This window comes from Ascidia mentula, chromosome 8 (assembly GCF_947561715.1).
Source record: "Ascidia mentula chromosome 8, kaAscMent1.1, whole genome shotgun sequence".
In the NCBI taxonomy this organism is placed as follows: Eukaryota; Metazoa; Chordata; class Ascidiacea; order Phlebobranchia; family Ascidiidae; genus Ascidia; species Ascidia mentula.
Window position 1 is genome coordinate 9278537 of NC_138573.1, and position 17227 is coordinate 9295763.

A 17227-nucleotide genomic window follows, 5' to 3' on the forward strand; every position below is an offset into this window, starting at 1 on the left:
GCTGTTTATAACCCCTGTAGGTCACAAGATCTTCCAGAGGGCTTAACATGTCCTTGCTGTGTACTGTCTCACCCGCCGACTGTTCCGCTTGCTTCCCAATGACCGTTGCTGGGTCTGAATAAAACCACAATACACAGGATACTTTAACGATTCATTTTTCTGCAAAATCAAATTGCATTTTTGTTTCTCTTTTACCCCAAATAATGTTTAAAGGACGGGGGGAATCAAATGCCCCAAAGGATCAAAAATGTACCTATCTGCTGGAATCCTTCATTCCATATTGAACTGTTGGCTGTAAAATGGATCGCAGAACGAAAACGTGTTATACATAAAATATATAAACCTTCACGTGCGTAGGCCCTACATATAAAAATAAAAGACTTGCATCAAGCGAATAAACACAGCAAAACTTATGACGGTTCTTTTGTTGTAAAGTTAACAGATTGGTGGAATTCAAAACCTCTGCGCCGACAACTGCATTAATGTACTGGAGCCTTTGTACCCCATAACTAGCGCTGTCTGGTCAAAAACTTTATAAATCCACTGATCTCGAGATTATCACACGTTACGCATTATCACACATAGCAAAGTGGGACTTTGCAATATGCCTCTTTATGGTTCTATAGAGATCAGCAGCGTGAACACGGAAAGTACGCACGTTCTTTCAATCGTGACGCATCTGCGGCAAAAAAATATTTTTATTGTTTCTTTGCGAAATACTTTAATTTATCAAACAAAAATTAGATTGAATTTATATTTGACTTAAATGCCAAAAAATGAAGTTTATACATGATTTGCACCAAAACAGCGCCTCTAGTGTCAGCTCGGGGTCAGAGGTCAAGTTGTGCTACGCGAGCGAAATGCTGTTTTGTGTTATAGGAAGTTTTGGAAATAATCACTTATTTTGTTTCTCATACGGCTTTGATTCTAAACTGAATGTCAGGACTTGGATGTTGCGTAATTGGTTGCAATAACAATCGAAGAAAACTGCGTCAGTGACAGGGTGAAATTCGTGAATGCAATCTTGAATGTAGTCGGTGCGGTGCCGCGGTGCGTATGTGATTCTCCATTCGTACTTCACCCGTTTCCAACGAATTCAAAACATAAAGAAGATTATGATACCAAAGAGACGCTAGTCGACAAAACTTTTTTTCCAGTCGACAAAACTTCAAACGCACATAACTCTGCTGTTTCTCAATGGATTCCAATAATTTTTTTGGCAAGATTCATATATTGACACAAAATTTATGGAAATGTAAAAAGAAATATTAATTTCGAACGAATTTTGTAACGTATATTAATATGCATGGTCATAAATCCGCTATAACTTTTTTCATAGGTCGACAGGAAAGATAATTCTACCACTGTTGGAAAGCTCTTTAAAATCCCTTTACAGCGATACCTAACTTGTGCGCGATTTCATGGGGGAAATATGTTTCTCGACCGAATATTAAATATTACCGTCATAACAAAAATCAGTCTTTTGCTTGTGACTTTGGCTACAGTTCAACAGGAAAGACAATTCTACTACCATTGCAAAGCTTGCACAAATACCTTTCCAACGACACCAAACTTGTCTTCTCATTCACGGGGGCTATATGTTTACCGGGCGAATATTGTTCATAACCTCGCCCCCAAAAAAACAGTTTTTCGCTCATAACTTTTTTTCTAGCCACAGCAGGAAAAATAATTTCACCACCATTGCAAAGCTCATTGAAAAACCTTTCCAACGATACCAAACTTGTCTTCTCATTAGTGGGGGAAATATGTTTACCGACCGAATATTAATTATGACCGTCATAAAAAAATCAATCTTTCACTTGTAACTTTGGCTACAAGACAATTCTACCACCATTGCAAAGCTTGCACAATATTTTGTGTATTATAATCATACCATTCCCAACGTAAAAAAAAAATTGTGTAAGTGTTGTACGCAGTGCTCTTTCCGTGCCGACCTAAATCCCCCAACAACAAACTGCTCCACAGGGCAATTACGACGACAGCTTCGACATCCTCAACAATGGGAGTGTTGGATAACTCAACGAACGCGTGGTCAATCCTTCCTCCGTGCATACTCAGAGCCGCAAAGTCTAAACAAAAGTCATCGCTTGGTTTAACTGTATACGGAGATACAAACCGCCTGGCGTTGCTGTCCGAGAGGAACAGCAACCGATTCCGAACACTCTTCTCCGGAATCCTCCACTTTGTCTGCTTGCCAGAGATACCCGTTTTGTACCTCTCGACTCCATAAGACTGTAAAACGATCCAACGTCAGCAACCGCAACAATTTATCAACAAAAGATTAAGCATATCACATACCTTTCTCTGGCTGCAGACGATCTTAAAACCACTGAACATGGAAGAAGACATTTCAAAACTTTTTCGAAAACTTGCAAAGAATATTGCTGTAAACTTTGGCAGTACTTCGTTGTAAAAACGAAATGGATCGAAGCAGCATTTTGCCTAGGTTTATATAGAGTTTTTTAAAAAAACAAAAAAATAGTTGATTAACTCTGATTGGAACATTTGCCGCACGACTTTGAGCCTTTTCACCTCCGATCAGATGCGCGGCCGCTCAAGTCTGCGGGTAATGAGGCCGATCACTCACGTTGCCGACATCGCTGGCATCCTTGCTGAGTGAAAGGTGCAAGCGAAAAAGTACGTGCTTCAAAAACAACTTTGCTACACACAAGTTATATAAATATTTTTGCAAGAAATAAAATACTTTTATACATATTACACAAACATAATGATGGTGGTAGAATTGTCTTTCCTGTCGAACTGTAGCCAAAGTTACAAGTGAAAGATTGATTTTTTTATGACGGTCATAATTAATATTCGGTCGGTAAACATATTTCCCCCACTAATGAGAAGACAAGTTTGGTATCGTTGGAAAGGTTTTTCAATGAGCTTTGCAATGGTGGTGAAATTATTTTTCCTGCTGTGGCTAGAAAAAAAGTTATGAGCGAAAAACTGTTTTTTTGGGGGCGAGGTTATGAACAATATTCGCCCGGTAAACATATAGCCCCCGTGAATGAGAAGACAAGTTTGGTGTCGTTGGAAAGGTATTTGTGCAAGCTTTGCAATGGTAGTAGAATTGTCTTTCCTGTTGAACTGTAGCCAAAGTCACAAGCAAAAGACTGATTTTTGTTATGACGGTAATATTTAATATTCGGTCGAGAAACATATTTCCCCCATGAAATCGCGCACAAGTTAGGTATCGCTGTAAAGGGATTTTAAAGAGCTTTCCAACAGTGGTAGAATTATCTTTCCTGTCGACCTATGAAAAAAGTTATAGCGGATTTATGACCATGCATATTAATATACGTTACAAAATTCGTTCGAAATTAATATTTCTTTTTACATTTCCATAAATTTTGTGTCAATATATGAATCTTGCCAAAAAAATTATTGGAATCCATTGAGAAACAGCAGAGTTATGTGCGTTTGAAGTTTTGTCGACTGGAAAAAAAGTTTTGTCGACTAGCGTCTCTTTGGTGAAAAAAGAGAACAAAATATGTAGCGATAAAGATTACTAAACATCGCTGCATTTAATAACTGGTAATAATACTGTATTTGCCTTGCCGATGTACAGCAGGTAGTATGGTGGTAAGGTTGATTGTCACGTTATAATTGTATGGGATTGTAAATTGTAATGTAGTAGTTTTTAAACAAGACGTCCACATTGAACCATGTTGACTTGTGCGTTGAGTTAGGCTAACAGGAAAGCATTTGTTTTAGTCTGTAAATATTATAAAACAAGCACACCCATCGCAATAAAAGCAGAATCAAATGTCTCAAACAATTTGACATGTTATTTGCTGCACCTCAAGAAGCGAGATCAATTTCGCTAAAGCTCGTGCTAATAAAGTGGTTTCATAGTCTGTCTCTTATAAAAGCAGTGCACAAGCAAGCAATATATTCAAACAATTTTGTTTATGTACAAAGTGCTGTTAATTTTTTTTTGTTAGTGTGCTGCAAACAGAAAAAGTTTTGCAGTATTGCGGTTACATCAAGATTGAAGAATAACAAATTAATATTGACTTTCTTAAAGGTTTAGATACTAAAAATGGACGGGGTTTGACAGATTGTGAATATTGCTCAGCATTTATGCAGCTTAACTTTACTACATCATTACCTAAAACCAAACAGACACAGTTCAACTTTTAACTACACAAACCATGAAAAATCCTGTTTCCATTACCCTAATGATTAACTTATATTTAAACTTATAGAACATTTTTTACTGTTTACAAGTGCTGAAATGAAATACCCTAAAATGCTAGCATGCAAATATTACAATAATTTTCCAAATTACCTAGAACAATTACAGGCAGACAATACTATCTAAGAATAATAAGTACTGTAGGCCTACTCGAATTCAAGGCTTCGCAAACTATGGTTGCGACCCCACTTGGGGTTGCCAATAGTAGTTTTGTGGTAACGGAACAAATTGGCGTTTGTATAGCAATCTGTATTTCATGCATTTAGTTATTAACTAGATGTAATACAGAAATCCTTTTTTTAATATGGTTACTGGACAAAAAAGACCTGTTTTTATTTAAAGAAAATAACTGTAGCAATTAATAGCACAAACAATATTACATCAAAAACAGAAGTTATAAGTTTGGTATGTTAATTAAATTTCTGTTTTCATTCACATGGAAAACCATAGGCTGTGTATTGAAGTAATGTTTTCTGTTGTCAATGAAGGCTATCTTGTGACATGGATGTAAAAAAGACCAGTGGTCGATTAAGTGACTTTGATTGGCATTTAAATGTTGGTTTGTATTTCTTTGTTTTTTAATCTCTACAATAAATATAAAAAACTGTGTTAAATAGCTGTCGCTGTCCAGTGACAAACTTGCTACAATTCATCAACCAATGGTAAATGTTGACTTTGACATCACAACAACCTCTGCAAATCAACCAACATTAGTGGCACCAGTTGAAATGAATACTGATGAACTCGAATTACTCATAAATAAATTGGAAGAAGCTGCACAGGTATTTTTCCTTCTTTAATCTTTTTATATTTGTTGAGGAATAATAGTTTGTCAACATGTTTTTAGGCCCTGGAACATGCAAAATTTTGACAGAACCCAAGTGTTGTTCAGGTTTTTTTGCCAATAGTTTTATTTTGTAATTGTGTCAGATGACAAAAACTTGTTTTTTTGTGGCAGATTAGCAATTAGAACTTTTTTAGCAGCAGGCATTTTTTGTTTCTTACAAAAGGAACAATATGGTTCTTTCCCGAAAATGTTGTTTGTTGATACTTTTGTGTTTGTTCCACTAAGCACTGTTCTAGTAAATTGTGAATTGCCATTAGTGCAATACAAGTGTTGTTATACTCCTCTTGGAAATGTTGATGCTTTTCGTATTCTGTGAATTTTAATCAATGAAAAGGTATTTAAAGCACTAAGTAAGTTCAAATAACATGTAACACAAAAATGCACTTGCAAAAAGTTAATATGGGGTCAAACACGAAAATCAAGTTCTGGTTGCATGACGAGATGACAAAAGAAATGCGCAAAGAAACGTTTACCAACACTAAAACCACACTTGAAGAAAGGTTCGTTCACCGACAAGCCGCTTTAAAGTACAAGTTCGACCACACTTCATAAACTTCTGAAAGAATTCCTCTGGGCGTTAGTTGTGTTATCACCCATACGCTTCCAACCCAATCGTCCTCTCTGTCCATTTGTTAAAGTAGCTGACATCGGTGTAAACTCCCGGTGCACTGTGAGGTTTGCACGACGAACCCCAGCTTGTTATCCCAGCAAGTTGCCATCGTTGGGTTTGTGGATGCCAACACATCAAGGGGCCTCCACTGTCGCCCTGCAACAATATCTCCTAATCAATAAACGCAAATGCGCCACATAATGTATGAATTTAGTAAAGATAAGAAATATCTTTTACAACTTTGTGGAACGGACACAAGTGGCAAATTTTTTTTTTTATTTTTGCACACAAACAAGTAACCGTGATATGTTGGATGTCAAACAACGCTCGCATAAAAACTGCAGTATAAGGCAGTAGACCTGCATCATGACTGAAGGCTTTGGCGTTGCAAACCATGGATACACAAAATCTCAAATAAGCATAATGGAAATACATTTTTCATATGTAGGTAACATCATGGAATCATCTTATAAAAAGCACGCAACATACTTACGCTGCATGCATCAACAATTCCAACTTTTCCAGCGCAGATCATTCTGTTTGTAATTACGTGATTGGGATAATATCGTTGGCATGTAGTTCGCTCAATGACGTGAACAGAACCCTCGTGTAGTTTTTGTGCACCTTTCTGAGTTCGGCTGCTAATTCCCCAACCTGCGTTTGTATTACATTCAATGAACAAACCAGTTATGGTACACCAATGCGCGTGTGTTTAAAAAACGGACTACAAAATTTGCTCCTATAGCCCCCTACCCATACCTGCTATAATGCAAAAGGAACCGGCGTGGAACTTGTAGGTCGGAAGGCAAAGTGGCATAGATATGGGTACTCTTTGGGATAACTTTACCAAAGCAATGTCAAAATCGACTGCTTGGGAATGGTACCTGCATGTACAGAAAAGTATCTACTTATATATTGCAGTGGGAGTTTTAAAGCGTTCGGAAGTACCTGGGATGAATAACGATTTTTGTGACATTAAATGCAGTGGAAAGATGTAGAGAGTTGCGGCCTGTTGTGTCCATTCTAGCTTGCCAAATTTTCACATTCATTCTCCTTTGCACGAAAACGATATGTTAAGTAATATGTTTGGAAAATGATTTTAACTTTTGACTGAAACTTACTCCTGAAAGCAATGTGCGGCCGATATCAGCCAGTTTAAGTGCACAAGAGTCGCCCCACATACGTGGACCATCCCAGGCAGCGTCAACGAAGCAAGCCATGGCCACTCATTGTCACGTGAAATTCTACCACCAAGTATGCGTGGGACCTTAACACCTTTGCTCGTAACATCTCGTCGCTTTCCGCATTGTTTTGGTTTGCATTTGATGTGGACGTACGTTCTGTGTTTGCAAGCAGTTCTTTTTCCCGAAAAGGTTTCTTGAACTGTTCGGATACGGCGATTGTTTGATATCATCATTGAACCGTGACGAGAGCGTCGGCGGAGATGGGTTGGGGAATATGACAATGCTTCGCTACACAAATAGGTTTCAGCGCAAACAAGCTATGGTCCCATTAACTAACTCTATACTTTAATGCACTAAAATTCATGTCCGTTTTAAAAACTCACAGCGAAAAAAAGTACGTTTTGGAAAACAAAACAACCAAACAATTACCTAAAGCCCAGTTGGCTGCATGCTAGGTGACTAACTGCCCCATTCCATGAATCTGCGCATATAGGATGCCACTGGGAAGTGAATCGACTGTAACCGATCAATAAACCACCTGATCGTCCAAGCGGAGCTTCACCCAAATTTCCGTGTCGCAACCGCCACTGTTGTCGAGACACGAGCAGCACTGAAAGTCAACAGTAAAACAGTATATTTTTTTCAGTACTTATGTGAAAAACCTACAGCAATTGGTTTCATCACTTCCATCGGAACAGTCCTCTTTTCCGTCACACCATGTGTTGCTCGCTATGCACGTGTGATCGGTGCATGACTTTTGTGAAGCATTGCATCGATCTGTTAAACCACAATCCAAACGTTAACATTTTTGCGTTATGACAATGAGTTGTTGCAAATCCAACGTAAAACTTTTACCGCAATTTACTTCGTCGGAGGAATCCGGACAATCTTTGTGAGAATCGCACACCCAGGATGACAAAATACAACTATTGGTCGACTTGCATTGGAACCTAAGAATAAAGATGTTACAATGTGACGTGCGCTATTCTCTACCTGTGGATTTTTTTTCACCTCCCCAAAGAATTGCAGTCGCATTCAGATTCGTCAGATCCGTCTTCACAGTGATTAATACCATCACATCGTGATGTCACACTTATGCAGCGAGTTGTTGTACTTTGCGTAGAGTTGCAGAGAATTTGGTTAGCAGCACAGAAACCTTAAAAGTAATCACCACAGCATTTTATTGCGCAAACACAGAGTTGCAACATACTAGGCCCGAACTAGAAAAAAATTTGATGGCCTGACCAATTTATATACGACCATGATCAGTTTATCAAGTCTACCTTCGCCGGGCATCGATCTCGGGTCGTAACATGGAACACTTGCGGACCTCACAGGAAAGTGGTTGCAGTCCAAATATTTTGGCCACGAAAGGGTGACAGAGCGCATAACTGGTGAACAGGCTGCCCTCACTTCCTCACAGAATGACCGACATGGAAGTACTCTATGCAAGTAACAGGAAACCACTATTAAATGCACTGCAACAACTATTAATTGGTAAATACTACAATTACCTGTCATTTGTTACATGGTTGGATGAAGAATTGCAATTTCCACAACAACCAGATGCGGGAGGAACGAAAAGGGAACAACCCAGGTTACTTAGTAACGGGTGGCACCTTTTTACAAATTAACATAAGAAGTGATGATTGGATTCCAAGTATATGTATAATTAAGTATACTTATGCCTATAGGCTACCTTGTATGAACACCAGAAGTAAATACGACGTAATCAATTCCCATAATGCTCTCAGATTGCGATAGATGTCCAAAAAAGTTTGGTATGTTTGTTATGTTAAAGTGGGTTGGTTGGCAAACCTCCAGTATGACTGTTTCGCAACTCGCTTTAAAACAATTTGCATTAACATGTACGATCATTTGGACTGTAAAAAGGATCTAAATTTAAACGTGAATTCTTTGTAATTACCACAGCCCACTTCATCGCTCCCATCCATACAATCCACCCTCCCATCACATTGCTTTGTCACAGATACACAATTGTCGTCGCAAAGTATTTCCCATGGTCCGCATTCTGAAAAACAAAAAAGTACTTGTGGCCACGCGTTACCATGGAACCCAACTACTAAAGTTATGGTAAGGACAAGTAAAATATTTAGATTTGTACTGAAAGCGCTTGTGATACGTTGGTGGAGCTTATATTGACAATTAATCTCGTCGCTGCCCCCTTCACAATCCTCCTCCCCATCGCAAACAAATCGCGTTGGAATACATGTGTTGTTACATGATTTCATTCCTTTTGATGCACAGTCTAAAATGAGAAATGTTAAAAAGTAGTCGAGTGAGGATGTTAACTTGGTTGTTAATCTCACCGCAATGAATCTCGTCGACTCCGTTGATGCAGTCGGGATCACCATCACACCACCAGTCTGCTAAAACACACTGGCCTCCTCCGCAAGATTTCAAAACCCCATTACAATCTACTCAAAAAATTATTGTTTCAAAGGATACTTGTTGCCAGTATGCCCGTTGCCTAGCCAAAGAACAAAATTTCAAGTGCCTTACCACAATTCTTTTCGTCTGATCTATCAACGCAGTCATAAAAACCATCACATCGTTTTGGTTGTTCCACACATTGCCCACTAGAGCATTTAAATTCATTGTATAAACAAACTGCAAGAAAAGAGGTAAAATTATCATTCTATGAACTTTCAACAAACTGTATATCACTGGAAGTATGAAGACGGGCAAAATTATAGAGGATATCAATGCAGATAGCTTTATTTTCCCACGCCGAAGGATTTCATCAACAGAACCCAAAAATTATTTAAACTACTCAAAAAATACTAGTCTGGTTATTATCTGAATGAGAAACAACTTTTGAAGGTTTTTATGCAATACAGACAAGCAAGAAATTTTCGAACAGAAAACAAAATAAAAAAAATAACATAAACCCCATTTAAAATACGAGACCACAATGATAAAAGTATCTTATATAAGGTAACACAATCACTTGCATGTTTTGCCCTATAGAATAGACCATTCAAGCACTATTTTTCGGGGTCTTTGCGTTTTTCAGATGGTACAAAATAGGTATTTGGACATTTACCACAGTTTTTTTCGTCCTCCATAGCGCCGCAATCGTTTATTCCGTCACATAACCATCTCGAATCCAAACAGCCGCCTCCAGGACAATGAAAACCTCCATCACCACACGCCGAGGCCAGTGACTCATTTGTCACAACTTCATGTTAAATATAAATATAGCTGACATTTAACAAAATTTCAACAAATGTGTTGCGTAGACAAGTACCTTGACTTTGCATGAATTGATCCATGGTCGACAAATCAACACATTGATGCGACGATGTGTTTGTGACGTCCTCATTTAACAAAACCTTGCAGAGGTAGGATATTAGGTAAGCGTTGGGTTCAGGTCTTTTCTCCGTTTGAACCAAGTTGTAACGACGGGTCCTCCTTAATTTTTCTGACAGTTGCTTAATAGAGTTAGTACCGACATCATCCAGCGCAACGTCACCATGCTGGAGGGCAAGAACTACTGACAAGGACTCATCGTCGAGACATGATGTCATTATGCTTCTGCACCAGGTTTTGCACGGATATTCTGGTCGAGCAATGGAATCTGAAGACAATTGATAGAGTAAAATACTATTCTCAGTTTTTTTCTGTGGTGATAATACCTCTTTCTTGTTGAAAACTACATTTAGGTTTTTTCAGTGCACACATAAAAAGCAAACCAGATTCTCCATCGCACGTTGCTGAGTGGTTGCGCAGAACTTCCGTTAACAGTGATATCAGGACAGAACGGGTTAAATCCTCCTTAGAACTGTTTTGAAAAGTCAAACGATAAGGTAAAACTGCGTCACACACTTGATCAAGTATCGGCAAACAGAAATTTGCTTCTTTTGAATTTTCTTCTTCACTTTCCCAATCTTCATCATCGCTTACAAAAGTTTTGCGGTCACCGCCCCCACTTCCAAATTCCTCGTAAACGCTGTGAAAGTTTAAATGCCCGATTTAGAAATTATGAAATATTTTTTTAAGCAATGAAAAAGAGTCTTATTGTTTGCTATTATGTTTTAAAATTGTATGTTTTTTTCCTGTGAACGGTTGTAAACTAAACTTCTGACCTTTCGTGACCCTGTTCACTAATTGTCTTTCCTGCCCCAGATTCCAAATCTCCAACAGCGATTTCGGATGACGTTCCCGTATTACTCTTTGCTATTTTTTGGTAGATGACTTCTTTCTTCGCACTTTTTGAGAAATTCAAACCAGACCTGTCTTCTGTGAGTCGTTGTTGTTTCCTTATGTCAGTTCGAGTTTCTATGCGCATTTTCTTACGACGTTTCCTCCGTTTCTGCGATCGATTTGGGCTTCCTTTCTTTTTGTTCGTTCGCACGTCCGCTTGCGATGTTACACTGGGCTGGAGCGTTGCGTTTGATGGCCCGGGAGTTTTCTTAATTTTTTTTTTATTTCTTTTCTTTATTTTTGTGGTAGTTTGATCTGTATTTGTAAAAGTTACGTTGACAACGTCGCCAATACTAACTACCAAGGTCACAGCAGGGTCAGTGCGGTTGGGGGGTTGTGGCGTTTTGGTGTCATGCTGTGATGTATCAATTTCGGGCATTTCAGTATTGTCTCCGTTGTGTTCGCTATCCTCGGGGCTGTCGTAAAATATCAAATGTCAAGTTACATGAGGACTGTCCTAATCGCCAACCCACTTAGCTATTTTTAGTCTAAATGAAAGTGAAACCTTTTCATTATTGTCAAAAATGTTCTAAACACACAAACCAATTTGTTTGGTGAATAGTGATCTCATGGAATTTCTATAGCCAACATAGCCCTCACCGTTTAGCCTTCTCAATTTTAGGAACATTGGTTGTTTTTCCAGGAGCTGGTGAAACTGTGTAATCCTCCTTGTATTTTGTCTCCGATGTTCCAAAAACCCCTTGAATACCAATGAAAAACGAGTTTGTTTCAATTCTGGAAAATTAGTTCCAAGTAGGTTAAGGCAAAGATTATTTTACTATCAATTGCCACAGTTATGTTGTGACTGGGTATCAGTGGAAGTAAAGCAAATAGTTTCTTGTTTCTACCAATCGATAGTTTTTGTTTTGTTATAACTAAACATGCATCTATGACGGCTCCACAGTTTGTTTTCGTGTGTAATTACAGAAATTCAAAAGTCCATTACGCGTTCGATCGATTGCACGGACAGAGCTGGCCAAAGTTTGCGACCCGACCCTGATTAAGAATTCACAGGCTCTGTTGCGTAAATCGAATTAAGAATCGTTCGAGTATGGGGCGAGCGCACTTCTTATCGATCACGTGTTTGTGGCGCGTAATGCCATACATGAATACCTGGTTCTTTGAATTAAAAACGAGGAAAAGCCTTCATTTTTAACCAAGTAAAGCTCTGGTAATGTCAGTATGTATTTAGAAACAACTATGCAATCATGCTACCTTTTTTCTTTATTTCTGTGTTTTAAGTTTTACTTCATTTTAATTTCAACAACCTTATACATATAGTTTAGAAAACGTCCTTATCAAGAAATCACTTATTTCTCCATTAAAGGTGAGATTTTAGCAAAACTGTGTTAACAAATACGACCGTGTTATACTGTTACTCAGAGTGAGATATAAAATACGAATGCTACATAAACTTAGGTATATTGCATAACGATTAATTTCGAAATAAAGAACTTGATAAAAGTTGATACATTCAATCAATCACAGTTAAGTGAAGTCGAGGAATGTTAATAAACAAAGCAGGAAAATGGTTTGAACTGACGGGCAAACGACGCTCTTTTTACCTCAAACACCTGCCATGATGGATTAGTGCGCCGTTCGCTTCAATCACGTAAATTCGCTACTCGCAAACGTGATTATGATGTCACACACAGATGTGACGATTATAGTATCGAGTTGCACCAAGGCGAAAGTCTACTTGTAATCCATTCTAATTAAGATGTCGGTTGGTTAAAGTTAGTAAAATATCAGTTGATAAATACAGGATTTTCTGAAATATAACGAATGTAGAACCACAACAGTTTACCAATATGAGCGTATTGTCCTTATCATTTAATGTCACCGTTCTGAAACCCATAACTTTATTTTGCTTGTCAATATTGTGCCGTGTATAGGATGTTTTGTGGGCCATGAAAAGACTATTTGTATAGAGCAACGCCACCGCATATACTTCTTCGTGTTTCGACCTATCGGATAGCAAACACTTCATTTTTTCGGAATTCAATAGGACAAACTTGCCAAATTCCCACAATTACAACCACATATTTAAAAGCAGTTTTCAGTAAACAAGCTGATGCGAAAGACTGCACTTCCAAGGTGGAGATAGGTCATGGGAACGGCAAACATACAAGAGAGGTTGTTCCCGATGGTCGATTGTTTTTAGAAAAAGGAATATCAGTTGAACGAACTTACCTAACATGAAAAGAACCAGCAGGGTACTTGATATCAGAGCTATTAAACTTGGTATCACGAGAAGAAAAATTTTGCACTTTGATGTAGCTCTTCGCCGCGACCTTGAACCGAATGGTTTGCCTTCAAAACGAAATAAGTAAAAAATGTAAATTCTTTCGAGAACTTTAAAATTTTTGACATTGTTTTGCTGAGGAACTTGTTTTCTTTTGAAGACTTATATGTCATAACTTTTGCTGGCATCAAATTTAAGTTAAAATCGATCAGATGACCAAAGTTTTCTGGTGTAATAATGCAACGTGTTGAAACAGAAGGTGAACCGAGATCAAAACACCGAATCCATGGAAATATCTTTACTCCAAATCAATTCAATTGGACACAATAAATAATATCGACTGTTGTCCCCACCAGCAAATAACGGAAAACTTTGCATTGAAATACTTTACCAGAAAAATCTTAGCCATTTGACCCACATCGCTTGACCAATTTTGCAAAGAGGGGGGCATTTAAAATTCCCATGATCGATAAACCAAATAAATCAGTCACGTTGCATCCATTTTATGATCTTATCGATTTCAAGCCAACAAATCGAAACAATTTTTCATACTGAAACAAATGCAATTATTCAACGTTTGTCCAACATTTTGGTGTTGTTCCATGAATAAAAAATGATTGCGCTGTTGTTTCAGATTTAAAACAATACTTTTGAACTATACTGGAAATATTGTCCAACTAAATAATTGTAATAGTTTATTTCGTCATAAGAAAAACGAATCAGTCCGACGTTTTGTCGTCTTGCCGAATAACAACGAAACGTTCCCTAAATGCCAGGCGTTAATTATAATCACGTACACTGCGGGTTTTACTGTTTGACTTGGTTCTGATACGAGTAAGCACGCGTAACTAATCTCTATTTTTCGTGAAAAGAGCACTTTGTTGGCATGAAAATGTGCATACGCATCAGCAACATCAACGAAGCGGGGATAAACCTCAGTCCTTGTGTGTTATAGATAAGTAGTGGACTAGTTTTGGCCACGAGACACCCTATAGTGCCAAGCCACAATATCATGCCATTAATGCATTAACTTTTATATACGTCACTGCAAATCATGAAAAATTTTAACACGAATTTCCAACCTGTCAAAGAGTTTACAGATGAACAAAAACTCGGGGTTGTGGCGCTGTCTTTACCATGTGCGTCGCCTGCATGTATATCAAACATCTCATCGGGAGTCATCACACCGACGTCACGGCTGTGTACCGAACCTTGTGGAATTGGGGGGAGTGGACGACGTTTTCGTTGATAATGATTTGTCACGTGAGCATTGCCAGTCATGTTGCGTTCACTTAAACGCTGCAGAACGTAAATGACTTTAGTTTCAAATTTAAAACAAAAAATTTACAATGAAATCTTGCACTTCTGCAATTATCGTATCGTTTTGTTCATGGAATACTGACACAAAAAAACGTAGGCAAATTTTTTCTACAAAGAAAACCAAAAACCTTGCATCCAAGTTGGGCTTTTGAGTGTTTTGGTTGTGGAATTGAAAACCTGTAATCTTCAAAAAATGTTGCAACTTGACCAGGTCGAAACAAAGAAGTTGGTCTTTTCTGAACAGGTGTTAACGCGAACTCAAAGCTTTCTTCAAGCACTGGGTTGTTTGTTCTTGCTGGTGGTGTTCTAAAGCTAGACTGTACCTTTTGTCGAAAATAAAAATCAGTCGATTCAAGCTTTGAACTATTTACCAATATTTTATCGTCTCCTCTGTTTTGCGTCGGTACAATTGCACAACTGAGGTTTTGGATTTGTTTTTGTGTCACCCCTCTCACAACAGGCGATAATTTGCCTTTTTCTTCTTGCAGCTCTCTCGAAACCAACGGGTTGTCGAAATTACGGGCGTGTGATTGATTGTGCAACGTTCGTTCTCCCGTTCTTGTCCCGGCCACGATGTACGCGTTGCTTTCCGATGCGATAGGCTTACTTTCGTCTGGTTTTCTAGTACTTGAACTGTTAACTTCATACCCTAATTCAGAAAGGTTGGGTTGACTTGAAGACAAACGGAAAAAGGCGAATAGAGGGCCTTCCGGTGAATCTTGCGGTGGTGGTGGCGGTGGTGGAGGTAATGGTTCTGTCGTAAACCATCGGTTTTCCGAAAATCGCTTTCTTTGCTTCCTTGATTGCTGCATATCGGCAAACCGTAAAACTGTGACTGCATTGTCCATTTCAGCCATTTTTGTCAGATAAAATCATTGAAAATCAAGTTACCGCGACGAAAAACTTTGTCATGTCACAAAGGCGCCGTCTGTAGGATAGCGAAATGACATCGATTAGTCTTTTGTAAATTTGGCGTCTGTCGCGGCCATAAACTCATTCAGGGGGCCCCCTAAAAAGCGCTGTCTAATGAATGATCTATTGCCAAAACCCTATCACAGTCAGACTCCTTGGCAGCAACATAACCATTCAAATAATAACTTTACATGTAGAATTGTAAATACACTTGTACGTTGTCATTCACAGTATAGCGGATAAGAATGATTTAAAGCTAATGATAAAAAATCCCAATACAATTGTGAACAGTAAATGTTACTAAGGTGTGCTAATGACCAGCAGGCTCTATTTTATGCTATTTAAATTCTCAATTTATTTGGGCACTAAACATAAAAAAACGACGCTTGAAAATATATATTTACAAATAAACAAGGTCTTAGGTTCAAAAGTCAATGGACGAGAATTTTATAAATCTCGGCACGCAGTTAACATCGATGTGGGTGTTTTCCATCTCCTTAATTATTCATTTTCTATTACGTCACATTTTGGGAAGAAAAGCATGCATTAGTTTTATTTTACATCAGCCAGTGTTCTTTACAGGACTCCTATCCATCGATTTTTTAAGCGCTTACCTTGTCATGAGCACAATCAGCCAATTACAAATTACCAAGTTAAGCATGCATGTGCTAATATTGGACGTAACACTGATTCCACCTTTACTAAACGGCGCTGATTTTACGTTTGTAAAAAGAACAATAATGAAAAAATGCACTGAACTAAATTGTACAACGAAATTTACTCCTTTAATAGTTCATCTTTATCTCACACTGGTCATTTTTAATCTTACACAACGCCCTCGAATTTCTGTCTTCAAGAATACCTGCAACCGCGGAGCCCACGTGCCTTTGTAAACCGTCTAGAGACAAATTGGAAGCCAATTTGTAGGTCGCGCATCTCGCGGGAAAGCTGCGTAATGATTTGATTTTGCTCCTTTCACTGGCGCACGTTGGGTCAAATCGTCTTTCACGTCCCACAAGCACAACAAGCACAAGACACGAGACCGGATCGATTGAACTACGATTTGTGTAGGTCATGACAGACAATTAGTTTCCTGTCTACCAAAGAAAATGTGTTAAACCTGCGTGTCGAGATAAGACAAATCTTCACGATAGTCCTATACGTTTTACGAATCATAAATGAATTTACTATACGCGATGATTTAAACTTAGTAGTTTCAATGAATGAGTTAATGTTTCCGTTTTCATACATTTTGGTTCTGTCCTGAGCACAAGATCACTTATATCCTACTTTAATACCGTGCTTAAAAAATTTAAAAAATCATCGCGATTCTTATTGTTATATATTCACATTTTAACAGGCTGGCTTGAGTTTAGTTTTGTTCGTACATGAACTTCACTGTAGAGTCATGAACGATATTGTGAAAATGCGTGGAGAATCTGATGGTTACAGAATACTATACCGTCCTAGGATTTGATTCAGGTTATCCATGATAAAACTGATAGGCCTAGTATTTGACTAGTCTACATGAGTCGTGCACCAGGTTGACTTTTTGGCGGGATTCATCTGTGGTGAAAGTTAAAATAATAACAAATGCGCCGAGGAGAGGAAGCTATATATAGTTTTACGGAACTAAATTACCCGCTCAACAAACTAC

At 38.3% G+C, this 17227-nt stretch overlaps 2 protein-coding genes across 2 annotated transcripts; one reads left to right on the plus strand and one right to left on the minus strand.

The window, feature by feature from the left end:
• The first annotated feature begins 3716 nt into the window (after positions 1-3716).
• Positions 3717-5355, plus strand: LOC145911802 (COMM domain-containing protein 8-like). The gene is made up of 3 exons (XM_082999240.1): positions 3717-4780; positions 4843-5007; positions 5073-5355. The coding sequence occupies exons 1-3, from the start codon at positions 4727-4729 to the stop codon at positions 5094-5096; spliced, it is 243 nt and encodes an 80-aa protein (XP_082855366.1). The 5' UTR covers positions 3717-4726; the 3' UTR covers positions 5097-5355.
• Positions 5356-5661: 306 nt separating this feature from the next.
• LOC145911880 (uncharacterized) lies at positions 5662-15470 on the minus strand. The gene is made up of 24 exons (XM_082999321.1): positions 14758-15470; positions 14421-14629; positions 13287-13406; positions 11694-11793; positions 10976-11509; positions 10526-10839; positions 10138-10449; positions 9934-10068; positions 9390-9497; positions 9197-9304; positions 9010-9135; positions 8794-8898; positions 8566-8710; positions 8381-8485; positions 8150-8310; positions 7878-8022; positions 7722-7816; positions 7533-7643; positions 7296-7476; positions 6804-7154; positions 6631-6735; positions 6442-6566; positions 6176-6336; positions 5662-5838 (listed from the first exon to the last, which is right to left on the minus strand). The coding sequence occupies exons 1-24, from the start codon at positions 15468-15470 to the stop codon at positions 5662-5664; spliced, it is 4746 nt and encodes a 1581-aa protein (XP_082855447.1).
• Between the last annotated feature and the right edge of the window lie 1757 nt (positions 15471-17227).

Coding starts and splice junctions, on each gene's coding strand:
- LOC145911802 (XM_082999240.1), top strand. CDS start 4,727: ATGGATGTAAAAAAGACCAGTGGTCGATTAAGTGACTTTGATTGGCAT. Junction 4,781..4,842: donor ACTTTGATTGGCATTTAAAT/GTTGGTTTGTAT, acceptor TGTGTTAAATAG/CTGTCGCTGTCCAGTGACAA. Junction 5,008..5,072: donor AATTGGAAGAAGCTGCACAG/GTATTTTTCCTT, acceptor ACATGTTTTTAG/GCCCTGGAACATGCAAAATT.
- LOC145911880 (XM_082999321.1), bottom strand. CDS start 15,470: ATGCAGCAATCAAGGAAGCAAAGAAAGCGATTTTCGGAAAACCGATGG. Junction 7,477..7,532: donor AAGTGATGAAACCAATTGCT/GTAGGTTTTTCA, acceptor GTTGACTTTCAG/TGCTGCTCGTGTCTCGACAA. Junction 6,337..6,441: donor TTCCTTTTGCATTATAGCAG/GTATGGGTAGGG, acceptor ATACAAACGCAG/GTTGGGGAATTAGCAGCCGA.